Source organism: Propithecus coquereli, unplaced genomic scaffold, assembly GCF_000956105.1.
Source record: "Propithecus coquereli isolate 6110/MARCELLA unplaced genomic scaffold, Pcoq_1.0 Scaffold163, whole genome shotgun sequence".
Lineage (NCBI taxonomy): Eukaryota > Metazoa > Chordata > Mammalia > Primates > Indriidae > Propithecus > Propithecus coquereli.
This window is the reverse complement of record NW_012140858.1, coordinates 4,363,738-4,382,997: the sequence shown is the minus strand read 5'-3', so window position 1 is coordinate 4,382,997 and position 19,260 is coordinate 4,363,738. Positions and strand designations below refer to the sequence as shown.

General features: G+C 44.9%; 1 protein-coding gene across 1 annotated transcript; it reads left to right on the top strand.

The window, feature by feature from the left end:
- Positions 1-474: 474 nt before the first annotated feature.
- Positions 475-16,647, top strand: TNFSF15 (tumor necrosis factor (ligand) superfamily, member 15). The gene is made up of 4 exons (XM_012641158.1): positions 475-797; positions 12,980-13,022; positions 14,079-14,126; positions 15,404-16,647. The coding sequence occupies exons 1-4, from the start codon at positions 591-593 to the stop codon at positions 15,856-15,858; spliced, it is 753 nt and encodes a 250-aa protein (XP_012496612.1). The 5' UTR covers positions 475-590; the 3' UTR covers positions 15,859-16,647.
- The last annotated feature ends 2,613 nt before the right edge of the window (positions 16,648-19,260 follow it).

The following is a 19,260-nucleotide window of genomic DNA, read 5'->3' as shown; positions in this document are numbered from 1 at the left end:
GGCAAGTGTGTTCACCTTTCAGAACTTTGCTATTCCCATCTGTACAATGGGAATGAGTCCCTGTGAGGTTCAAAACGGAAGAGGGCTGGGCAGAACTTTGCAAAGGGCTGATGCGAACGTGATTTCCACTTCCCATTCTGCAAGCCACAGCTCCACCCCCATCCCTCACTTTCACTTCCAGAAGCAGCTCACTCCCAGACTGGCACAGCTGCCAGGTCTCCACGGGGACCAGGTATATCTTAATTTGCTCCACCCACTGATTTGATGAATTCTTTCTCTCCTCCTCCGGGGACTTTCCTAACTTCCTTGTGTAAACGAAGGAAAGAGCACATGAGTATACTGTATATAAATATGCTTGGGAAAGCTTTCTTCTCCTTCTTCTTCTTTTTTTTTCCCCCTTAAACCTAACTTGGTTTCTGTTGTAGGCGGTACATTCCCTAGCAGGGCAGGGCACTTGCAACGGGGCAGGGGAGAGGAAAAGGGGAGGAGTAGGCAGTGAATAATTCACCCACTGTGAGAGCTGGGCTTCTATTTAATGGGGGGTCTCTCTGGCCAGGAGTCAGAGGCGCCTCCGCACCAGCAGGAGGAGCATGGCAGAGGATCTGGGGCTGGGCTTTGGGGAAACAGCCAGCATGGAAATGCTGCCCGAGGACGGCGGCTGCAGGCCCAAGGCCAGGAGCAGCATGCGCTGGGCTCTCACCTGCTTCCTGGTGTCGCTCCCCTTCCTGGCAGGGCTCACCACCTACCTGCTCGTCAGCCAGCTCCGGGCCCACGGAGAGGCCTGTGTACAGCTGCAGGTAAGCAAGGCTGCATGGTGACCTGGGGGGACAGCAGATTCTTTATGGGCCGTGGCAGCTATTTCAGCTTTGGACAGAGGACAGACAGAGCTCTGGACGCATCACATTCCTGGCTTGCTTCCACGCATGCAAGGAAAATGCAGAAGGGGAGGGGTGGAGAAGTTCAATTTGGTTTTTAGTCTCAATCTTTCCAAGGAATGAAATGTCCCTTATGTTTATATGGGAATAACCTCAAGGCTTATATTTTTAGATCATTATAATCATAGTGTACTGATGATTTGGGAACATTCCTTTTTATTAAAAAAAAAACTTTTTAAATTACAGAACTAACATAACACATGGTCATTTTTAAAAGTTAGAAAACACAGATAAAGGAAGAACATCATCATTACCCATAACCCCTTAGAGATGACCACTCTTAACAGTTTGGATTATATAATTCGATATTATTTTTAATAAAATGGGATTACTCTGAGTCCCCTAGTATATTATAATTTTATTTATATGTTAATAAATTCATATCAGCATGATATAGACACATATTCCTATATGTGTATGCTATAATCTCTTTACCTAATTCCCTTTCTTGGGTTTAAAAATATTTTTTTTTTGAATTTCCAGCAGATGTACGGGGTACAAATGGTTTTGTGGTTACATGGATGAAATGTATGGTGGTGAAGTTTGGGCTTTTAGTGTACCCGTCAGCCGAGTAGTGTACCTTGTACCCAATAGGTCATTTTTTCATCCCTTACCCTCCTCCTGCCCTCCCCACTTCTGAGTCTCCACTGCCCTTTAAGTCACTCTGTGTGGCCGTGCTTACCCATAGCTTAGCTCCCACTTATAAGTGAGAATATGCTGCATTTATTTTTCTGTTTCTGAGCTACTTCACATAGGATACTGGCTTCCAGTTCCATCCAAGTTGCTGCAAAAGACACTACTTCATTCTTTTTTATGGCTAAGTAGGATTCTATGGTATATATATATATATATATACATACCACATAGAAATATTATTTTTTAATACTCAAGATTGATTGTCTATCGCTAAGGTCTGGCTGGAAGCTGGGGAGAAGCTTAGTCAAGAAAGGAAGACAGAGTCTAGGGAGAGCAATGGTGGGGGCGGGATGCAGGTGTCAAGGGGAAAGTAATTCTGGACTATGAACATCAAAAATGTACCCCAAAGCCTCAAGAATATATCATTCAAGTAATAAAATACTCCTTCATAATCTACGATGACTGGTTTACATTCAGTCCAAAGTATTAAATTCCAAAGGAGAAAACAGGCTTTTCCGTTGGTTTAACTGGAAACCTAGTCTCTAAGCAATCCCAGCCAGCTTCAAAGTAGAGACACCGTGCACAAGCCATGGCTAATCCGTAACTACCCTGCCAGAGTCAACAGACTGTGATTCAGGCAGCAGCATCCATGGCCACACGCCAATGCTTGTAAAATGTAGAAATATGCAGATGACCTGGAAATGCTGTTCAGGCTAGACGAGAACTGCAGGGCAAGGGAGGTCAGACTGCAACCCCTTGGCCACCGTGGAGCTGCTTCCTGCAAGAAGCCACACACGGCGGCCAGTCGTCACTCTGGGACTCTGTCCCTCTTTAGCCAGAAGGAGACAGTTGTTCTTGGAAGGTGCTGAGTGGCCCCCAGCAACCTGCATCCTCCTGGGGTTCTAGGGGAACCAAGCAGCATGATGGGTTCCCGCCACCCAAGATGTTATCCGAGATCCCCGAGGTCAGCAGAGGCCAGAGAACGCCTTTGTTTATCTAGAAAATACCCCGTGGATTGCCACGGTCCAGAGAGGGCCAGTGACTTGCTCCGTCAGGAGGCGAGTTGGAGACAGGAGCTGTCACTAGACAGGATGCCCCATGAAAGAAAGCGCAGGGTCACTTGCTCACCACTGCACCCCTGAGTCTGTCACTGTGCCTGCTGCAGGTGCCCAAGGAACAAATGCGACTCGTACTACCCATTCTATCATAATTATTTTTTTATGTTTTTTTTCAGCTTCTTTTTTTAATTTCAGCCTATTATTGGGGTACAAACGTTTAGGTTACATATATCGCCTTATCATCATTAAACCATAAATAACCCAGAGAGTGGACGTGCGGAGCTGCAGTTTGGCCAGGCTGTGTCACATCTTAGTGCGTCAGAAGAAAAAGGGAAATGGGGGCGTAGCTGGGGCACATGTAGCAATCAGGGTCTTGAGAAGAAACAGCTGGCCCACTCAAGGGAGCAAGCTCAAAGGACAACATTTAGAGAGAGGTTGGAAGGGGTTTCAGGAAGGGCCTGCTTGCTGAGCTGGGGCTGGAAGCATCCGTGGTCAGCAGTGGTGGGCAGCCAGTGACCATGCCTAGGCGTGAAGGGGTGCAGGAGGGAGGAGCGTTAGAGGAACCCAGAGAACCACAGCCCAGGCGAGGGCCTGCCTGGAGGACAGAAGGGCCAGGTAGAGAAAGGCAGCACTGCCAGAACAGCAGGGAGAGAGTGGGGGGCAGAGGGAAGGCTGAGCTCACTCTCCTCCCAGCCTCCAATCCCACTGACCAGACTCACCAGGAAGCCAGGGCTCGAAGGAGCTGGGAGCAGCCTCGCCGGGCACAGGGCAGGCCTGGGAAGGGCGGAGAGTGGATCTGGAGGGACTGACGGGGAAGACCCACTCAGAGGAGATGCAGAGGATGGCGTTCAGAGGGAAGACCGGGTCACCAAGAGAAGCCTGGGTGACCATACGATGGAATATGGCTCTTAGACAGACACCTGGGTTTGAAACCCAGCTCATCCACTTCTCGCCATGTGCAAATAGGCAGGTGGCTTCATTTCTTTGAGGCTGTTTCCTTCTCTTTTAAAAGGGGGTACTGACATCAATACTCCACCGGTATCCATAGGCCTGTGCAGGAGCATCTCGTATGCTGGGAATGTGGGGACAGCTACATGCACACGGTTACTGAGATGTGATCATCACTCTGTGCCAGGCACCGAACAACTACTGAGAAAACTTGATCTTGGCCTCAGGAAATAGGCTCTTTCAACATAGAGAGGTGCCGTGGAATTCCAGATGTTCTCCTAGCCCAGCCACAGGGATGGGGGTGGTTGAGGGAAGGCTTCCTGGAGGAGGGAAGGAAGGCACCTGGGGCTAGAACGCTGTGCCTGGGGTCCAGCTCAAGGACCCCATTACAGACAAAAGCCAGTCAGATGACCACAGGACATGACAGGCAACAAGGCCTTTGACGGTTAGCCAGCTGGAAGCCCTTTGTTTTGCAGAGAGAGAAACTGAGTCTCAGAGGGCTGAAGAGATTTGCCCAAGCTCTGTACCTCTAGTCAGTGGGAGAGCCAAGAGTTTTTTGAAACCGGCCCATCTGACCTCCCACTCTGTGCATTCAGGCAGCAGAGTTCATGCCACGCCAGCCATCAGGCGGCCACACCGCAGGCCAAAGGAAGAAGGAAATCAGTGATATCAGGGAAGAAAGCAGCCACTATTGCCAATCACTGAGCCTCACCCTGTGCCAGCCTTGCAGTGAGGGGATTTACATGCCAAATCTTCCGTTTCCCTCAGAATCACCCTCCCGGCACTCCTGGCCTGGGGGCGGGAGTAGCGCTGTCCGTGTTTTTCCAAAGAGAAAAGTAAAGATCAGACCGGTAGCATGGCACACGCATGTCGTGGAAATACAATTAAAACAAAATCTTCTTCCAACCCAAAAATCCTCTCCACAAAGGTAGTAGACAAAGAAAACAGTTTTGTGATTGAATAAGCATTAAACCAGAACATGATATGCATCTCAAGCAATCTACCAAGAGATTGCAAAGACAGAAGGAAACCTCACCTTTTTATATAACCAAGCAGGTACAGCCCATTGCGTACAAGTTAAGCGAAAAAAAGCAGAGTGTATAACAGCATATATAATATGCTACACTTTGTTTTATGAAGAAATTCGCATGTATGAATGTGTTTATAAATGCGTAGGATATCTCAGGAAGAGCACGAAAGAAGCTGTTAACTCTCCTAGCATTCAGGTAGGGGACCTGGGTAGCTTGTCAACAGTGGAAGGAGGGAGACATTGATAAACCTACACTCTTTCACACAAAATGTGTATGTTACCTATGCAAAAAAAAAAAAAAAAAATAGGCATAGTAAAATGTTTTAGGACCTTTAGCCTTCTGCAGGATATTAGGCATATTTGCATCTTGGAAAAATCTTGAGTCGAAATTTCAAACTCAGTTTGAATTCTAGCCTACCCACTTCTTAGCCATGTTATCTAATCTTCCTGGGCCTCTGCTTCTTTATATATCAAATGGGGATAATTAGAAATAAAATATGTAAAGTGTCTGCCAGGGAGTGAGGGATTAATAAATGACACCGATTATTATTAAATAACCAGGGAACTTCCTGCTCAGGGAAATTACATCATAGAGAACACTTCTCCACCTGCTCTGGAATCTTCCATTGCTGGCCAGAGAGCAGATTTTGGTGCTGGAGGGCTTTTCTTGGTCTCTGATGTCTATGCGCTGCTTCCAGGCCTCCTTCTCCACCCCATCTTGCCCTCAAAACCCCCACCATATCCTCCAATCCATTCTTTACCAGCTGCACTTGACCACAGCCTGAGCATTCTTTGGGCCCTTCAGTGGCTTCCCTTGCCCTGAGGATGGGTCTGCAGGCCCCACTCTGGCCCAGGTACGCTGAGGCCAGGCCTCTGTCTTCCCTGGCACAGCTCTGGCACACAGTCCGTGCTCCAAGCAAAGCAGAATCCACCAACGTGGCCCAGCTCAAGCCCAGTAGAGTGGGCAGTCAGTACTGGGCAATGAATTATCTGCAGTGCCATAGCAGGCCTTCCTGCACAGGGTTGAACCACCGCCCTGTCCGTCCTCCCCCTCTGGATCCTACTTCTAGAATCACCTGCACATTCTCCCCACCTTCTCCTTAGTTCCCTCCAATTACACTTCCACCCCTTCCTGAAAATCCTGCAAGCCTCCTGGCCTTTGCTCCCTGCACCCTTCTTCCCCCCATGCTCACCCCTGAGACTTACTCTGACCAACAGGACCCCATCATGATGCCAGCTCAGGCTTCAGGGTCACACAGATTGAGGGAAAACCATGGCCCTACCACATCCCAGCTATGACCTTTTAATAACTTATTGTATATTAGACACCATGCCAAATATTTTCATATTAAGGGTTTTAAGAAGAGTAAATGAGATCATGCCTGTAAAGTGTTAAGCATGGGGTACATGGTATGTTTGCTGTTATTGCTACATGAATCATCTCAGTTAATGGAAATAACACAATGAGGAAAGTACTATTATTATCCCCACTTTGGAGATGATGAAACTGAGGTTTAGAGAAGTTTAAGCCACATGCCCACAGTTAAAGAGTGTGACATTGGGATTCAAACCCACTCTATAAATTTCTCCTGACCACTATGTTCACCTGCCTCTGGGTATAAGTCCAACAAAGTATCCACCTCCTGGGTTGATCAGGAGGATTTATCTGGCACAAAGTAAGTGCTCAATAAATGCCAGGGGGGCACCTAACTGCACCTGGCACAGAGAAGGCACTCCCTAAGTGTTTTCTGGATGGAGAGAGGGTTTGAGAGCTGGGCAAAGTACAAACTTTCCTGAGCCTTAGGCTCACTATCCAATGAGGACGTTAATACCCTTTCTTCATAGCACTGCAGGCGATTCTGCAAGATGTCCAGACAGCTACTGCCATCATGCTACTCCCAACCTACCCAATGTTTTCTCACTCAAGTTATTGCCTCTTTTGGAAGGAGGATAATCCTAATTGTCCATTTTAGTGCTATCTAGAGGAAACAGATAATTAAGATAAAAGTACACTATAAGTTGCAAAATGCCTAGTCCCTCAGTGGCAATGCCCCTGCTGTAGCCTCAGGAAGCCCCAGCACACCTGGAAGATATCCACTCCAAAGGTCAGGCTGTGAGCAAAGGGCAGGGGAGCAGGCGGCAGTGAAGGAGCACAGAAGCCGGAAGGGCAGGCGAAATGGGTGTGAATCCCAGACAGCGAGGCAGCTTGTAGCTGGTAATTTCAGGATCCACCGGCTCACCTGGTAAAGTGAACACACACATCACTGAGTGCCAGGTCGGCAGGGCGAGCTCCCACGTTCTCGCTGGACAGAGCTCACACCACCGGCTGCAACCACACACTAGCTACAAGAGGTCATCTCCCAGCCTGATCTCCTTAATGACCGCAGCAACAAACTTGGGATTTCAAATGAGCAGGGCATAGATTCCATTCCCTCAACCCGTTTGCATTCTGAAGGCTCCAGAAGTCTATTGAATGTCCATCCTTGGGAAAACAAGGAAACCACCCAAAGTGCCTAAAGAATCCAAATCTGCCACTTGTCATAAAGACATGCAAGGGTACAACTGAAGTCATAAGACCAAAAGGAGGATATGCAGAACCAATAATTCAGCCCACAAGCATTTATTGACCCCAAAGAAAAAGGAGAATGAACTGTATACCCATTTTATGTGTGTGGTCTTTCTGAACCATTGCAATTCTCCTGGAAGGAAAGAATCATTGTCTGCTTTTATCGATGAGGAAACTGAGTCTCACTGAGGTTAGGTGACATGTCAAAATCAGAGCACCAGGAAATGATAGAGCTGGGATTTCCAAATTTGCTCAGCTGCAAACACCAGCATCTTCGCTCCATACCGTGCTAAATGTTGCATGCACAGCCCTGTCCAGGGCACCTTGGAGGAGGATGAAATGAAATGACCTCGGAATAAAACATTTCCAGGCTGGATTTATACTCGTGCAAGTACAAACAGGGAGAAGGCAAGGGAAGTGACAAAAAGGCAAATGTCTGCATATTTCTCCTAGAAGTGCTGGGAGGATGTTATGGGTCATAAAACATTTATGCCTTTGCAATTGCAGCATTTATGACAGCAAGAAATGAATATCTCTTCCTGTTTATGAATAGATAGAGAGAGTGACTATAGGACATGGGAGAAAAGGCTAAGTGGATCATTAGTTAAAATACACTCAAGGGATTTTTCTGGGGAAATGCCAGGAAATCTCAAAGATTATGTTACTTTAGGCTTGTTTGTCTATTGTGCACTCAGCTAATGTTTACAGAACTCCTATGTGTGCCAGGGTCTGTATTTAGTCTAAAGGTTCATGTTCCCTGTATGCACTCTTTGACCCTGGACAATTGCTTAACCTCTTTCAGGCCCCGCTATAAGGCTCACACAGACTGTGAAAGGGTGATACTGACCCCTTCTTTCAGAGCAGCTGGAGTATTAGATGAGGAACACACATAAATGCCCAATACAGGACCAGGCACGTGGGGAGCATTCAAGTAAATATCAGTCTTCTCTTTCCCTCCATCCTTTCTTCTGCATAATTTGAAGAATTAGAATACTTCCAAAAGTGCCCATGGTAACAGGTCATGGTCAGTTTGAGTCAAGGATTACCAGTTAATATACAAAAAAATAAAAAAATCAAATGAGAGTGAAAATTTCCTGACCTACAGGCACTAAGGGGAGAGGGAACACAGCTTGTTTGGCTAGGGTAGTAGCAGGCACCTCACTATCCCACTAAGATGCATGCCAATGGCCATACACCTTTGCCTTTTCTGACTCTGGCTCCTGGCAAAGCCTTGTAACTTTCAACAAATATTTCTAGAGCCATGACTATGCTCCATGCAGAGCCTGATGAAGACTTTTAGAGGCCCTTGTACTAAAGGATCATGAGTACCCACCACTACGTAATTAAAATTTTTTTAAATGTAAACAAAAAGATGTCTTTCCTAGACTTTCGGGTTGCAAATCTCCGGCCAGAGTCACTGCATCTGAACTTTACCCCATCCCCTGCTGTCTTTTCTGCCTCTGTCTTCCTGGTTCTGGAGGATCTGCACATTTTTCCAATTGGATAATCCAAAAGAAGTGGCAGGCACCATCCAAGGCACTGGGAATTCAGTGGTAAGCCAGACAGGCAGACAAGGTCCCCACCTGTAGGCAGCTTGGATTCCACGAGAGAGAGAAAATTGTTAAGCACATAAATAATAAAATTGGATCCTGATTCTCAGCCAATGGTTAGAGAAGACATGTAAAAGGGACAAATCTCCTTCTTTAGAGGTGTTCACGGGCCCCATGTCTATTCAGAACTGGAGACTAATGCTGCAGTAACCAGCACCCTTAGGAGTCACTGTCTTGTTGATGCCCCAGAATGGCCCAGAAGTGACGGAGATGAGCCAGGGATAGAACAGTAAGACATTGTATTGTCCTGGTGTCACCAGCAACTATCTTGAGAGCAAACACTGGGACAGCTTCAATGCATAAACCTTTTCTCAAATAAGCTACTATTTCATCCTCTCAAATCTCCTCCTCCTTCATTCCTGCTTCCTGTCACAATGGTCTTCTCCCCATGATAGACAGAGTCATTATTAAGGGAAGCAGCAATGAAAGGCTTAGACGTTGTTCTTGAAGAGAGTGAAGACTCTCAACTCAGAATGGCTCTAGGTCAATGAGTAGCAATTACCAGACAAGAAGCCACCAGATTTCATGGAAGAATGTGCCTTCTTCAAATGCTGGACCAGACAACTCCGTTCCAGCAGTGACATCACTAGATTGCAGTTGTCACCATGGCAATGGACAAGGGAGCCCAGGAGGCCCCGAGCAGCTGCCCCTGCTTTCTTTCAAGCCAGCAATTGCGTATAGGATCGGTGCGCTGGACTGTGGAGGCCTTGAGAGGCTTGGAATTTTCACAGAATAGGAGGGAATCCTAGAGGTGGAAAAAATAATATTCTTGCCAAAGTAATATGGGCCTGAGCTATTAAATTAGAAAAATAAAAAGATGTTCCCCTATTTTGAATCCCAAACTGTTGAGGTAAAATATGTCACTTATGTTTTCTTAGATGTTCGTTGGTTTCTTCAACTAGAATAAAAAAAAAAAAAAAAGAGGGACTCTCAACTGACGTTCTTCTTGAGGGCTCCTGGAATGTTGTATCTCAGCGCCTGCCAACTGGCACTGTCACCAGCTCCAGATGTTTCATGGCATTCGGCACCACTAAAATCCATGCGCGTCCATCCGTACGTGAAAATAAAATGCGTGGCCAAGTTATAGAAATCCAGCAGAGCAAACATGGAAATGCGCCCACATCCCAGATACATGCTAATGACAGTGGCATTCTGAGTCAAAGGAGAATGTTCCAAACTCTTAGCTGAGTGTCTGCTTAGCCAAAGATAAACAGATATTCAAGAAGGTTTCTCAGCAGAGAATGAAATGAATCAAAAAAAGGCCAACCAAGGCAGGTACTGTTTGCCACACAAGAGGATGCAATCAAGATCTCCCCAATTCTCTCTGAGAACCCCACATTCAGTTTTCTGCCTTGCCAAAGGACCGATTCCCTTATCAGCTCTGTCAATAGAAAGTAAGGCAACAGGCTACAGAATGAGCTCATTTCTGGGCTGTTTCTCTGCCCCTAAACCCATTTAGAGTTATTGATGCTGGATGACAGGTCATAGCAACTGTGTTTAGGTTTTCAAAGACCACTGTATTCATGACCCTATGCTAAGTGTACATACTGTATTCATTTGGTAGCAGAAAGCTTTGCCGTTTTCCAACTGGCCCCACGTTCTGTTCAGCCTCCTTACTCTTGCACAAGCTGTTGACCTTGTCTGGAATGGTCATTATACTTCTTTTATCACCTGGCTAATACCTGAAGGACCCGTGAGACTCAGTTCAGGGATAATTTCCCCAGATTCTCCCACTTCTGGGCCAGGTCTCTCTTTGCTGAACTCTGGACTTGCCCCACTGTCACCATGCATGAAACTGCTGGTACTTACCCATCTGCCTCACCAAATGAGGACCTTGTCCAGTGCAGTGGATTAGGGTTTGGGATTCTAGAGTCACCTGGCCTAGGTTAAAATCTTACTTTCCAAATGTGAGATGTTGGGAGAGTTATTTATCCTCCCTGAGCCCCACATTTGCAATATGAGGATATGGATAGCATCGTCCTTAGGGTGCTTCTGTGAAACTGAAGGGAAACATGCCTGTGAGGGGCTTAGCATAGCACAGTGTCCCTACTCTCTCGGTGAGCAGTAGCTACACTTGCTGTGTCTTTCAGATCCCTGGAATCATTCGTAGCTCTTTTGGCTGGGAACACAGACGGCTTAGAGAGGAGTAAATAGGGGGTAACAAGACCAGGATGGTAAGTTGGGACTTTGAATGCCAAGTTAAGATAAGATAGGACTGGGTCTCGAGGGCCATGGGGAGCCCTGGAAGGTTGATGAACAGAGTTGTGTCCCAATAAAGTGATGCTTTAGGAAAAGCCCTCTGAAGGCAGGCTAGGAAATGGACCACAAAAAGAGAGAGACCAGAGGCACGAAGACCTGTAAGGAAGGAAGACCTGCTGGAAGAATCCAGGAGAGCAGGATGAGAAAAACTGCGAAGCAGTAAGGATAGCTCTTGGGTTTGTAGAAGAAGAAAGAAGCAAATTTCAGATCTGATGATCAAGGGGAAGTAGGGACACCATTAGTAGAGTTAGGAAGTCGGGGGAAAGGGGCTGGAGAGACCAGGAAGTCGGTGAATCATTCAAAGACAAGATTTCTGCTCTCAAGAGAGCTTCCAGTAGAGGTTGGGTACATGGCTTGGGAGTATAAAAAGCCCAGAGGTCCGAGATCTAACAAGATTGCTGATAGCACAGATCTGCTTGCAGACCTAGACTCAACAATGACACAGTTATATCCACGTGACCACATAGACAGATGGAGAGACATCCGTGGGCACGACACCACAGCACGGACACATGTAGATGCACAGATGCCAAACACAGCGATTCACACTCTCTCCCACTGATGGAGCTGTGTCCTCTCATACTCACACAGACACATATTCCTCATTCTCAAGACAGGTGTCCCTTGGTATCTACAAGGATGGATTCCAGAACCCCTGTGGACACCAAAATCTGCAGATGCTCCGGTCCTTTATATAAAATGGCACAGTATTTACATATAACCCACACGCTTCCTCCCATGTACTTTATATCATCTCTAGATTACTTATAGTACCTAATACAATGTAATTGCTATGTAAACAGTTCTTATATTATATTGGTTTTTATTTGCATTATTTTTCATTGTTGTATTATTTTCCTTATGGGTTTTTCCAAATACTTTTGATCCATGCTTAGTTGAATCTGCAGATGTGGAACCCACAGAACCTGACTATACACGCACAACACACACACACACACACACACACGTATGGATTTTAAGGTGTAAAATAGATCAAATGTTCATGGTGACAAGAGGATTAGTCAGTTAGTGGAGGCTGTGTAGTTACAAGAACCAAATCAGTGAGTCAAAATCATACTAGAGAAGGTTTTACGAAAACACTGTAAAATGTAAGATGGTGACATTATTCCTAAACTAAGAGCATAGTTTTGCTCTCAGGCTTTACATGTAGGCATGTGAGTGGTTTCTTCATTTTCCATGTGTTCTCACTCATGCATTTTCTGATTCGATTCTCACTTCAACCCTGAGAATAATGCAGGGCTATGGATGTTATTATTCCCGCCATAAAAATGAGAACACCAAAGCTCAGAAAAGAAAAATGTCTTGCTCAAGGTCATATTGTTAATAAATGGTAGAACCAGGATTCAAATTCAAGTCTGTCTGACTCCAAGGCAGTTCCCCTTCTACTATCATGTGGCATCTGAAATGGCTCACAAACTAGGGTTGCAATGGTTTTTAAAAAGTCTTTATAACACGGAAACAAGGAAGAATTGTTGAAGATGATGGGAAGGACAACATAGCCATTATTTCTTTTTCTGTATAATTTTTTAAGAACAGTTCCAATTTTTAAATTGTGGAGAAGAAAAGGAAAGAAAGCATGTGCCATTATTTGTGCAAGTAATAGAAGCAATGACAAGATGCTGAGGTCCCCTAGAATAGAACAAGAAAAGCTCTCAGGAAAGAACTGTAAAGCTGGGATTCAGAGACAAGCATAAGAGAGAGAAAAGTCATTGGGAATTCCAGAGGAAAATGGAGAGCTAAGGTGCAAGGTTCCCATCAACAAAGATATTCTTATTCCCATTCCCCTCATTGCAGAGGACCCAGGCTGGGTGGCAGCGGCACCTTAATCAGACTCCTGCTTTGGGCAGCTGTGTGGGGTGTGTGTTGGGGTCACAAGGACTGCAGACGGTCTGAACCATATCTTTCTTTCCCAACAGACTCTAAAAGAACAAGAGTTTGGACCCTCACACCAGCGAGCTTGTAAGTGTGTTCATCTTTGATGTCTTTTCTTGTGGAAAACAAAAAAATTTCTAGTCGTCCCAGTATGCAGGAAGTTCGGAGGTTTGTCTTTAGTTACCAAGTTGCTAAATCTAGAAATACAAACCCAGAGGAGAAGCGAGGCCCCTCCCTAGGCACTAAGAAGGAAAGGTGGCCATGGCCAAGTGCATGGCCTGTAGAGCCAATGGCCTGAACCCAAACCCCAGCTCTGGAATCTACTAGCAGTGTGAACTTTGGGCAAATAATTTCACCTGTCTCTGCCTCAATCTAGTCACCTGTAAAAATGGTTACAATAGTACTGACCCAACAGTGTTAGTGTGAATTAAATCAGTTAATTTCTACAAAGGGATTAGAACACTGTCTGCACATCAACAGTGTGCAGCAGTTTTTTGCTTTTGACCATCATCAACATCATCTTTATCACTACAGATAGAACACACTTAATCCAATATAATCATCTCTGAAAACCAAAGGGGAATTCTGAGGTCTTCTTGAGAACTAATGGGGAAACAGAGGCCCAGAGAGGAAAAGGACCCACCAAGGTCATATAACTACAGAGCAGTCCCCACCCCTTCCCTCTCCCATTTCTGTTGGGGCATCCATACACCTCAGTGATATAGTTACAGGGCTCATGAAGAAAGCAAAAAACTAATTAGCTCCCATGGAAGGAGCTCGAGGGAAAGAGCAGCAAGTTGGGTTTTATTGCATTCTGACCATGTACCAAGAATCGTGCCGAACACCCTCCATCTGTGGTAGGGATGACTTTGCCCATCTTAGAGATGAGAAAACAGAGTCTCTGACAGGCTAGATAACTTGCCCAAAGCCACGAGGCCAAGACTCTTCATTCTGGATCTCCCCTGTCCTCAGCGGTACTTGCTACAGGCACCACATTCTAATCCCAAACCCACAGGGAATGGGACCAGACCAAGTCGGAGGAGACCAATGTTCCTCTCCTGTTCCAGGCACCCTGCAACTCCCACAGTGCCCTCTCCAGTCATGCTTTGACTCATCTAAAGCACATTTCTCTGTTTGTTACAGACACACCTCTCAGAGATGATGGAGCTAAGCCAAGGGCACACCTTACAGGTAAGCCTCCCTGCTGTGTTCTCCAGGAGACCACGGGCCATGATCCTGAGATTTCTTTCAGCATATTTATTGAAATTACTCTAGAAGCTTAAAACTGGAAACCACACTCCTTGGTAACAGATTCATCCTCTCAGTGGAGGGTTTTTTAATGTCTTTCTCCCTGGGAGGAGGTCCAAAGGCCCATGTCTCCTGCACATTTTCTTGTGGATTCTATCAGCCCTCTTCCTTTCTCTCCTGTCACTCTCTTTCACTCACACATCCTGTTGTTGAGAAGTGGCTTTCCTCAGTCTCAGAGCTCTAAGTGTTTCTGGATGTGGTCACAAATGAAAGGTCCCCTGAGTTGTCAATTTATTCAGTCCATCTGTGCCCTATTTAAAATGATGTCACTGGACATTTACATTCAGGAAGATGTTTCCAAAGCATTTTCATTGATAGGAACAGATAAAGAGGGATGTCATACTATCACCAGTTGGCCAACTTTCCGAGTCTAGTGTGGAAATTCCAGCCACCTCACACCTGGAGTTCATATACCTCTGAAACTCCAGAGGAAAGAGCAAGACAGTACAGAAAGATAGGTTAAAACCATTGAGCATAAAAAGCAAGCATATTCTCCTGACCTGTATGTAAGAAAATTTGCAGTCTTCAGGGGGATATCCTTATGACCCGAGATATTGCCATTGGACAAAGAGGAAATTGTTTGTGGTGAGTCCTGGGTGAGGATTGAGACCAGGGAGATGTCGAGTTGCCATCACTTACCCCTTACCTGTAAGACAAGGAATTTGTTCTGATGGATCAATGGGGGCAAAACAGGTCAGCTAATCATTTATGAGGCAAAGGATAGAGATTTGGAAGGTCTGAAGTCTGGTCTTGTCATCGGTCCACAAGAGGGGCATCTACAAGTCTTATCTAAGTCATTTAGGGAAGGGTAATTATTTCCAGTTAGCCATTTTCCTGAACACAAAGGAGTGGGAGGATTTCTTAACCTTCACTGTTTTCCAGGATCACAGGGCTCAGGTAAAATTTGAAATTATCAGATCAGGCAGCTCAGGCTCAGAGAGGCAAAACAATTTGCCCCAGGTCACAAGCCCAAGACGCTACCCTTTTTGAACAACTGTGTATATCCACTGCTAGCCTTCACTCATTCTTCCCCAAGGCACTTGTCAGCTGTTGGTTATATTCAATCACTTTCCTCTTCTTTGAAAATGATATGAGACTCTTTTTAGCAAAGTCCACAGCTTCCATCAGGAACAAATTAAACTTCTCTCTTGTCGTTGCAGTTGTGAGACAAACTCCCACGCCGCACTTAAAAAATCAGTTCCCAGCTCTGCACTGGGAGCATGAACTAGGCCTGGCCTTCACCAAGAACCGGATGAACTACACCAACAAATTCCTGGTGATCCCGGAGTCGGGAGACTACTTTGTCTACTCCCAGGTCACATTCCGAGGGACAACCTCAGAGTGTGGGGAAATCAGCCAAGGGAACCGACTGAACAAGCCGGACTCCATCACTGTGCTCATCACCAAGGTAACAGACAGCTACCCTGAGCCCACCCAGCTCCTAATGGGGACGAAGTCTGTGTGCGAAGTAGGCAGCAACTGGTTCCAGCCCATCTACCTAGCAGCCATGTTCTCCTTGCAAGAAGGGGACAAGCTGATGGTGAACGTCAGTGACATCTCTTTGGTGGATTACACAAAAGAAGATAAAACCTTCTTTGGAGCCTTCTTGCTATAGGGCAAAGCAGACATCATTATGTGATGGTCCTCTGCTACCTCGCTCCTAAGTTTCTTCGGTCATACGTAATCATAATCAGGGATTTTCTTGGGGCCAGGGTTAGGAGGCACTCCACAGAGATAGTGGTTTAGCTATGAAATTTAAGGCCCAAAAGTTCACACTTGATATGCCTTACTGATGAGAATACTAATTGGAAAATGCTAAAGCAAACAGACATATTACCGTGGTTGCTTAGAGGATTGGTGAGTTTCTAAATATTAAAATACTGACCACCAAATGAATGGATGGATGGTCTACTTGGGTCAGGATTTAAAGAAGGACGTATCTCCACACCTCCCTGCTACACATTTGTCACCAATGGCCCAGTTATTGTTCAATTTGATCATAAATTTGCTTCAGTCAGGAGCTTTGAAGAAAGTCCAAGAAAGTTCTAGAAAACAGTGTAAAACCTTCAGAGGCAAAATCCTTTATTAGTTTCTCCACATACGTTCATGCCTTGACTAAAAATAATGAAAAGAGAGTTGGTATTTCTCATAAATGTTCTCAAAAAAGGAATTGGTTTTCGTACCATCTACAGCATATGAGAAAAGCAAACTTTCCTTTGATTATGCACACAGATATCAAAATAAGCAAGTAGGAGTTTCACATGCATAGCAAAAATACGACAATTGCATTTAGTAGAGTTTTCTTGAGTACCTATTAGATTCCTGGACACTACCTTAACCCAGAAGACACTATGAAGAACAACACAGACTCTACTCGAAATGTAAATAAATACCACTCGATGCTTCCTGACCAAATATCAGTCAACATACTCTAAAAAATAACTCCAAATCCTAAAAAAAAAATCATCTGAAACTGTTACATAAGATTTCTGGCTCTCTCTTAACTGGGTAAGATATCCAACTCATTAGGTCACTCAAGAAGCCTAAAGATCAATTTCTAGCTAACTAACTGTACAACAAACTTGCTTGATGCTGGAAGACAATGGACTTATTCCCTGGAGGTTGGGAGAAAGAAATCAATCACCAAGTCTGGAGAAGTGAACCTGGATCTGCTTTGAGGTTTGATTTGCATAACTTTATCTACAGAGTGTTATGTGGGTATTTTTCCCTTGCAATATTCAAGGGATTTAAATATGGGATTAGCTGATCAACCTACCAAGGCTTCTTCCCTGGGGAGAGGCTGGATGTTGAGAATGTCCCTTCTGTGCTTCAACAGGTTCATATCCTCTAGTCTATCTGATTTTCTTGCACTGATACATCAAGGGTGGGAGGGGTAGCTCTGCTTTCTTAGCCTTTGTTGACTTGTCTGTAAAGCAGGAATCCACCAATTTGTTTCCCAGGATCAAATGAGCTCACGGGCATGAAACATGTGGACTTCATGCATTCTGTATAGTCCGAGCATTTTGGTGTGACCTGGCCCGTGACTTCCAGCACGTTGGCCTCTATTACAAATGCTCCTCACCCTGGGAGACCTCGTGGATGGGTCTGAGAGCAAGCTTGGCACCAAAATCACCCTTCCTGTGGTTGCCAGGAGATGATAGAAACAGACAGCAACGTGAGAGGCTCCTGAGCATAGCAACCAGTGCAATAGTAGTACTCGGTCAATATTTGTCGAGTTATAATTAAATAAAAACTAATTTCCAGTTTCTCAGTTGGGAGGTTAAGGCTAAGTATGTTTCCTAACCTCTGCTAGGCTAACTGACACCAGGCCTTGTTCTTGACTTCAGCTTCTCCAGTCAGCACGGGACTCAGTGGGAACACAGACAAGGGTGTGGTCACCTGCACCTGGTTCGCAAGAGTCTTCAGAGAGGAAGTGAATCCTAAAAGAAGGTGGGTGGGCCCCAGATGACCACAGGGAAAGGACATCTCAGATGGGGGAATTACCCTTGGCTTAAAGTAGAAAAGAAAGGTTTCTCAGTAACTCCAAAACCAGCTTGATAAGAGAATGTTCCCTCAACCAACTCCTAGAACAGCATTTATTGTTAGATCAAGAATCTTTCCTCAGTAACTCTAGTCTGGTTCCATACTCAGAACTAAAATCCCCTAAGAAAATAAAATGCTGTATCTGCACCTATCTCCCTGGTGCATGAGAGCCCCAAGCCACTTGGGGTGCAGGAAAAGATTCGTACAGAAGAGGCCAGAGTGGCCTGTTCAAACTTGCCCAGTGTGCCATAGGGGATCCACTAGATTTAGAAGTTTATCCAAGACAGGAATTTCCTGACATCCTAAGACATTTGAGGCTTTGGAAAAATCCCTGCCTTATATTTATTTTGTTCCTGTCATGAGCTTGTTTATTGAAGAATGTTTTGTAGCTCAACTTTGCACTGCTGATTTTGTTAAATTCTGTACAGCACAGTATATCTTTTACTATGCAGGAAGGCACAGGCACGCATTCCTTAGAGGACTCAAATGAGAACTGCTGTTTCCAAGGCATCGTCTCCATAGCAAAAATTAGTGTACTATTTTTAAAAATGAGGTGGGATAATGCTTTTGAAGAACATGTGATGATCCCCTAAAAGGGATTAATGGGATACATTCAAGGGGTTTGGTGGGGGTAGGAAGGAGCTTGCTTTAGAAAATAGTTAATTTAGGGAGAAAATGTTTTACTGGTTAAATGCCTTTCAAAAGGCTGAATTCAAATCAATTCCACAAACATTTACTGAGTACCTACTCGCCCTGGAGACACAGAGATAAATTAATTTAGTCTCAGACCTGCTCATTTTAACTACTCAGCAACTCTATTGTCTGCCTGCAGATCCTTTAATTTATTTTCGTTGTATTAGCTAATTAATTAGCTAACTTTAGGCACGTTTTAGGATATTTTCTCATGATGAAAATGGGTGCCATTTGATGATGGGCGATCACTAACAAAATGATTTGTGTTCACTCTAAGTGGTTTTTTTAAGTAGCTACTGAAGGACAGTTTTACGTAAACAAAAGGAGGAAAAACAGGGAGATCATTTTCTGTGGTGGAATCCATTATGTAAGCCACATGTAGAAAGAGGTTTTTATTTCCTGGACTCAAATTGTGCATCAGCACCCTTAAAAATATTAGAATTGTATGGATGACTCAGCTGCTTTGAAAAGTCTGTTTCTCAGCAAACACACAACCATGATCAAAATGCATGGGGTCACTAACATTTTGACCCTAGCATGGTTTAGATCTATTTGGCAGAACAGAATTACTTAAGCTACTAATATTTCTAGTAGGAAAAGGGAAAAGTATACCTTTTCACTTCCTGAAATGTGTCAAACCTAACATGCCGGGAACCCTGGCTCCATTTCATCCTAAGCTACATCACCCCAGAGGAAATTCCACCTCTATGCTAGTCAAATAATTCCTCTGGATTATAAAAGTTCAACTAACTCGCTGTGAACAAGGCACAGCCACTGCCAA

Excerpts from the sequence above, each read along its gene's own strand:
- TNFSF15 (XM_012641158.1), top strand. The coding sequence starts at position 591 with ATGGCAGAGGATCTGGGGCTGGGCTTTGGGGAAACAGCCAGCATGGAA. Across the intron at positions 13,023-14,078 it reads ACCCTCACACCAGCGAGCTT|ACACACCTCTCAGAGATGAT; the intron begins GTAAGTGTGTTC and ends TGTTTGTTACAG. Across the intron at positions 14,127-15,403 it reads GCCAAGGGCACACCTTACAG|TTGTGAGACAAACTCCCACG; the intron begins GTAAGCCTCCCT and ends TTGTCGTTGCAG.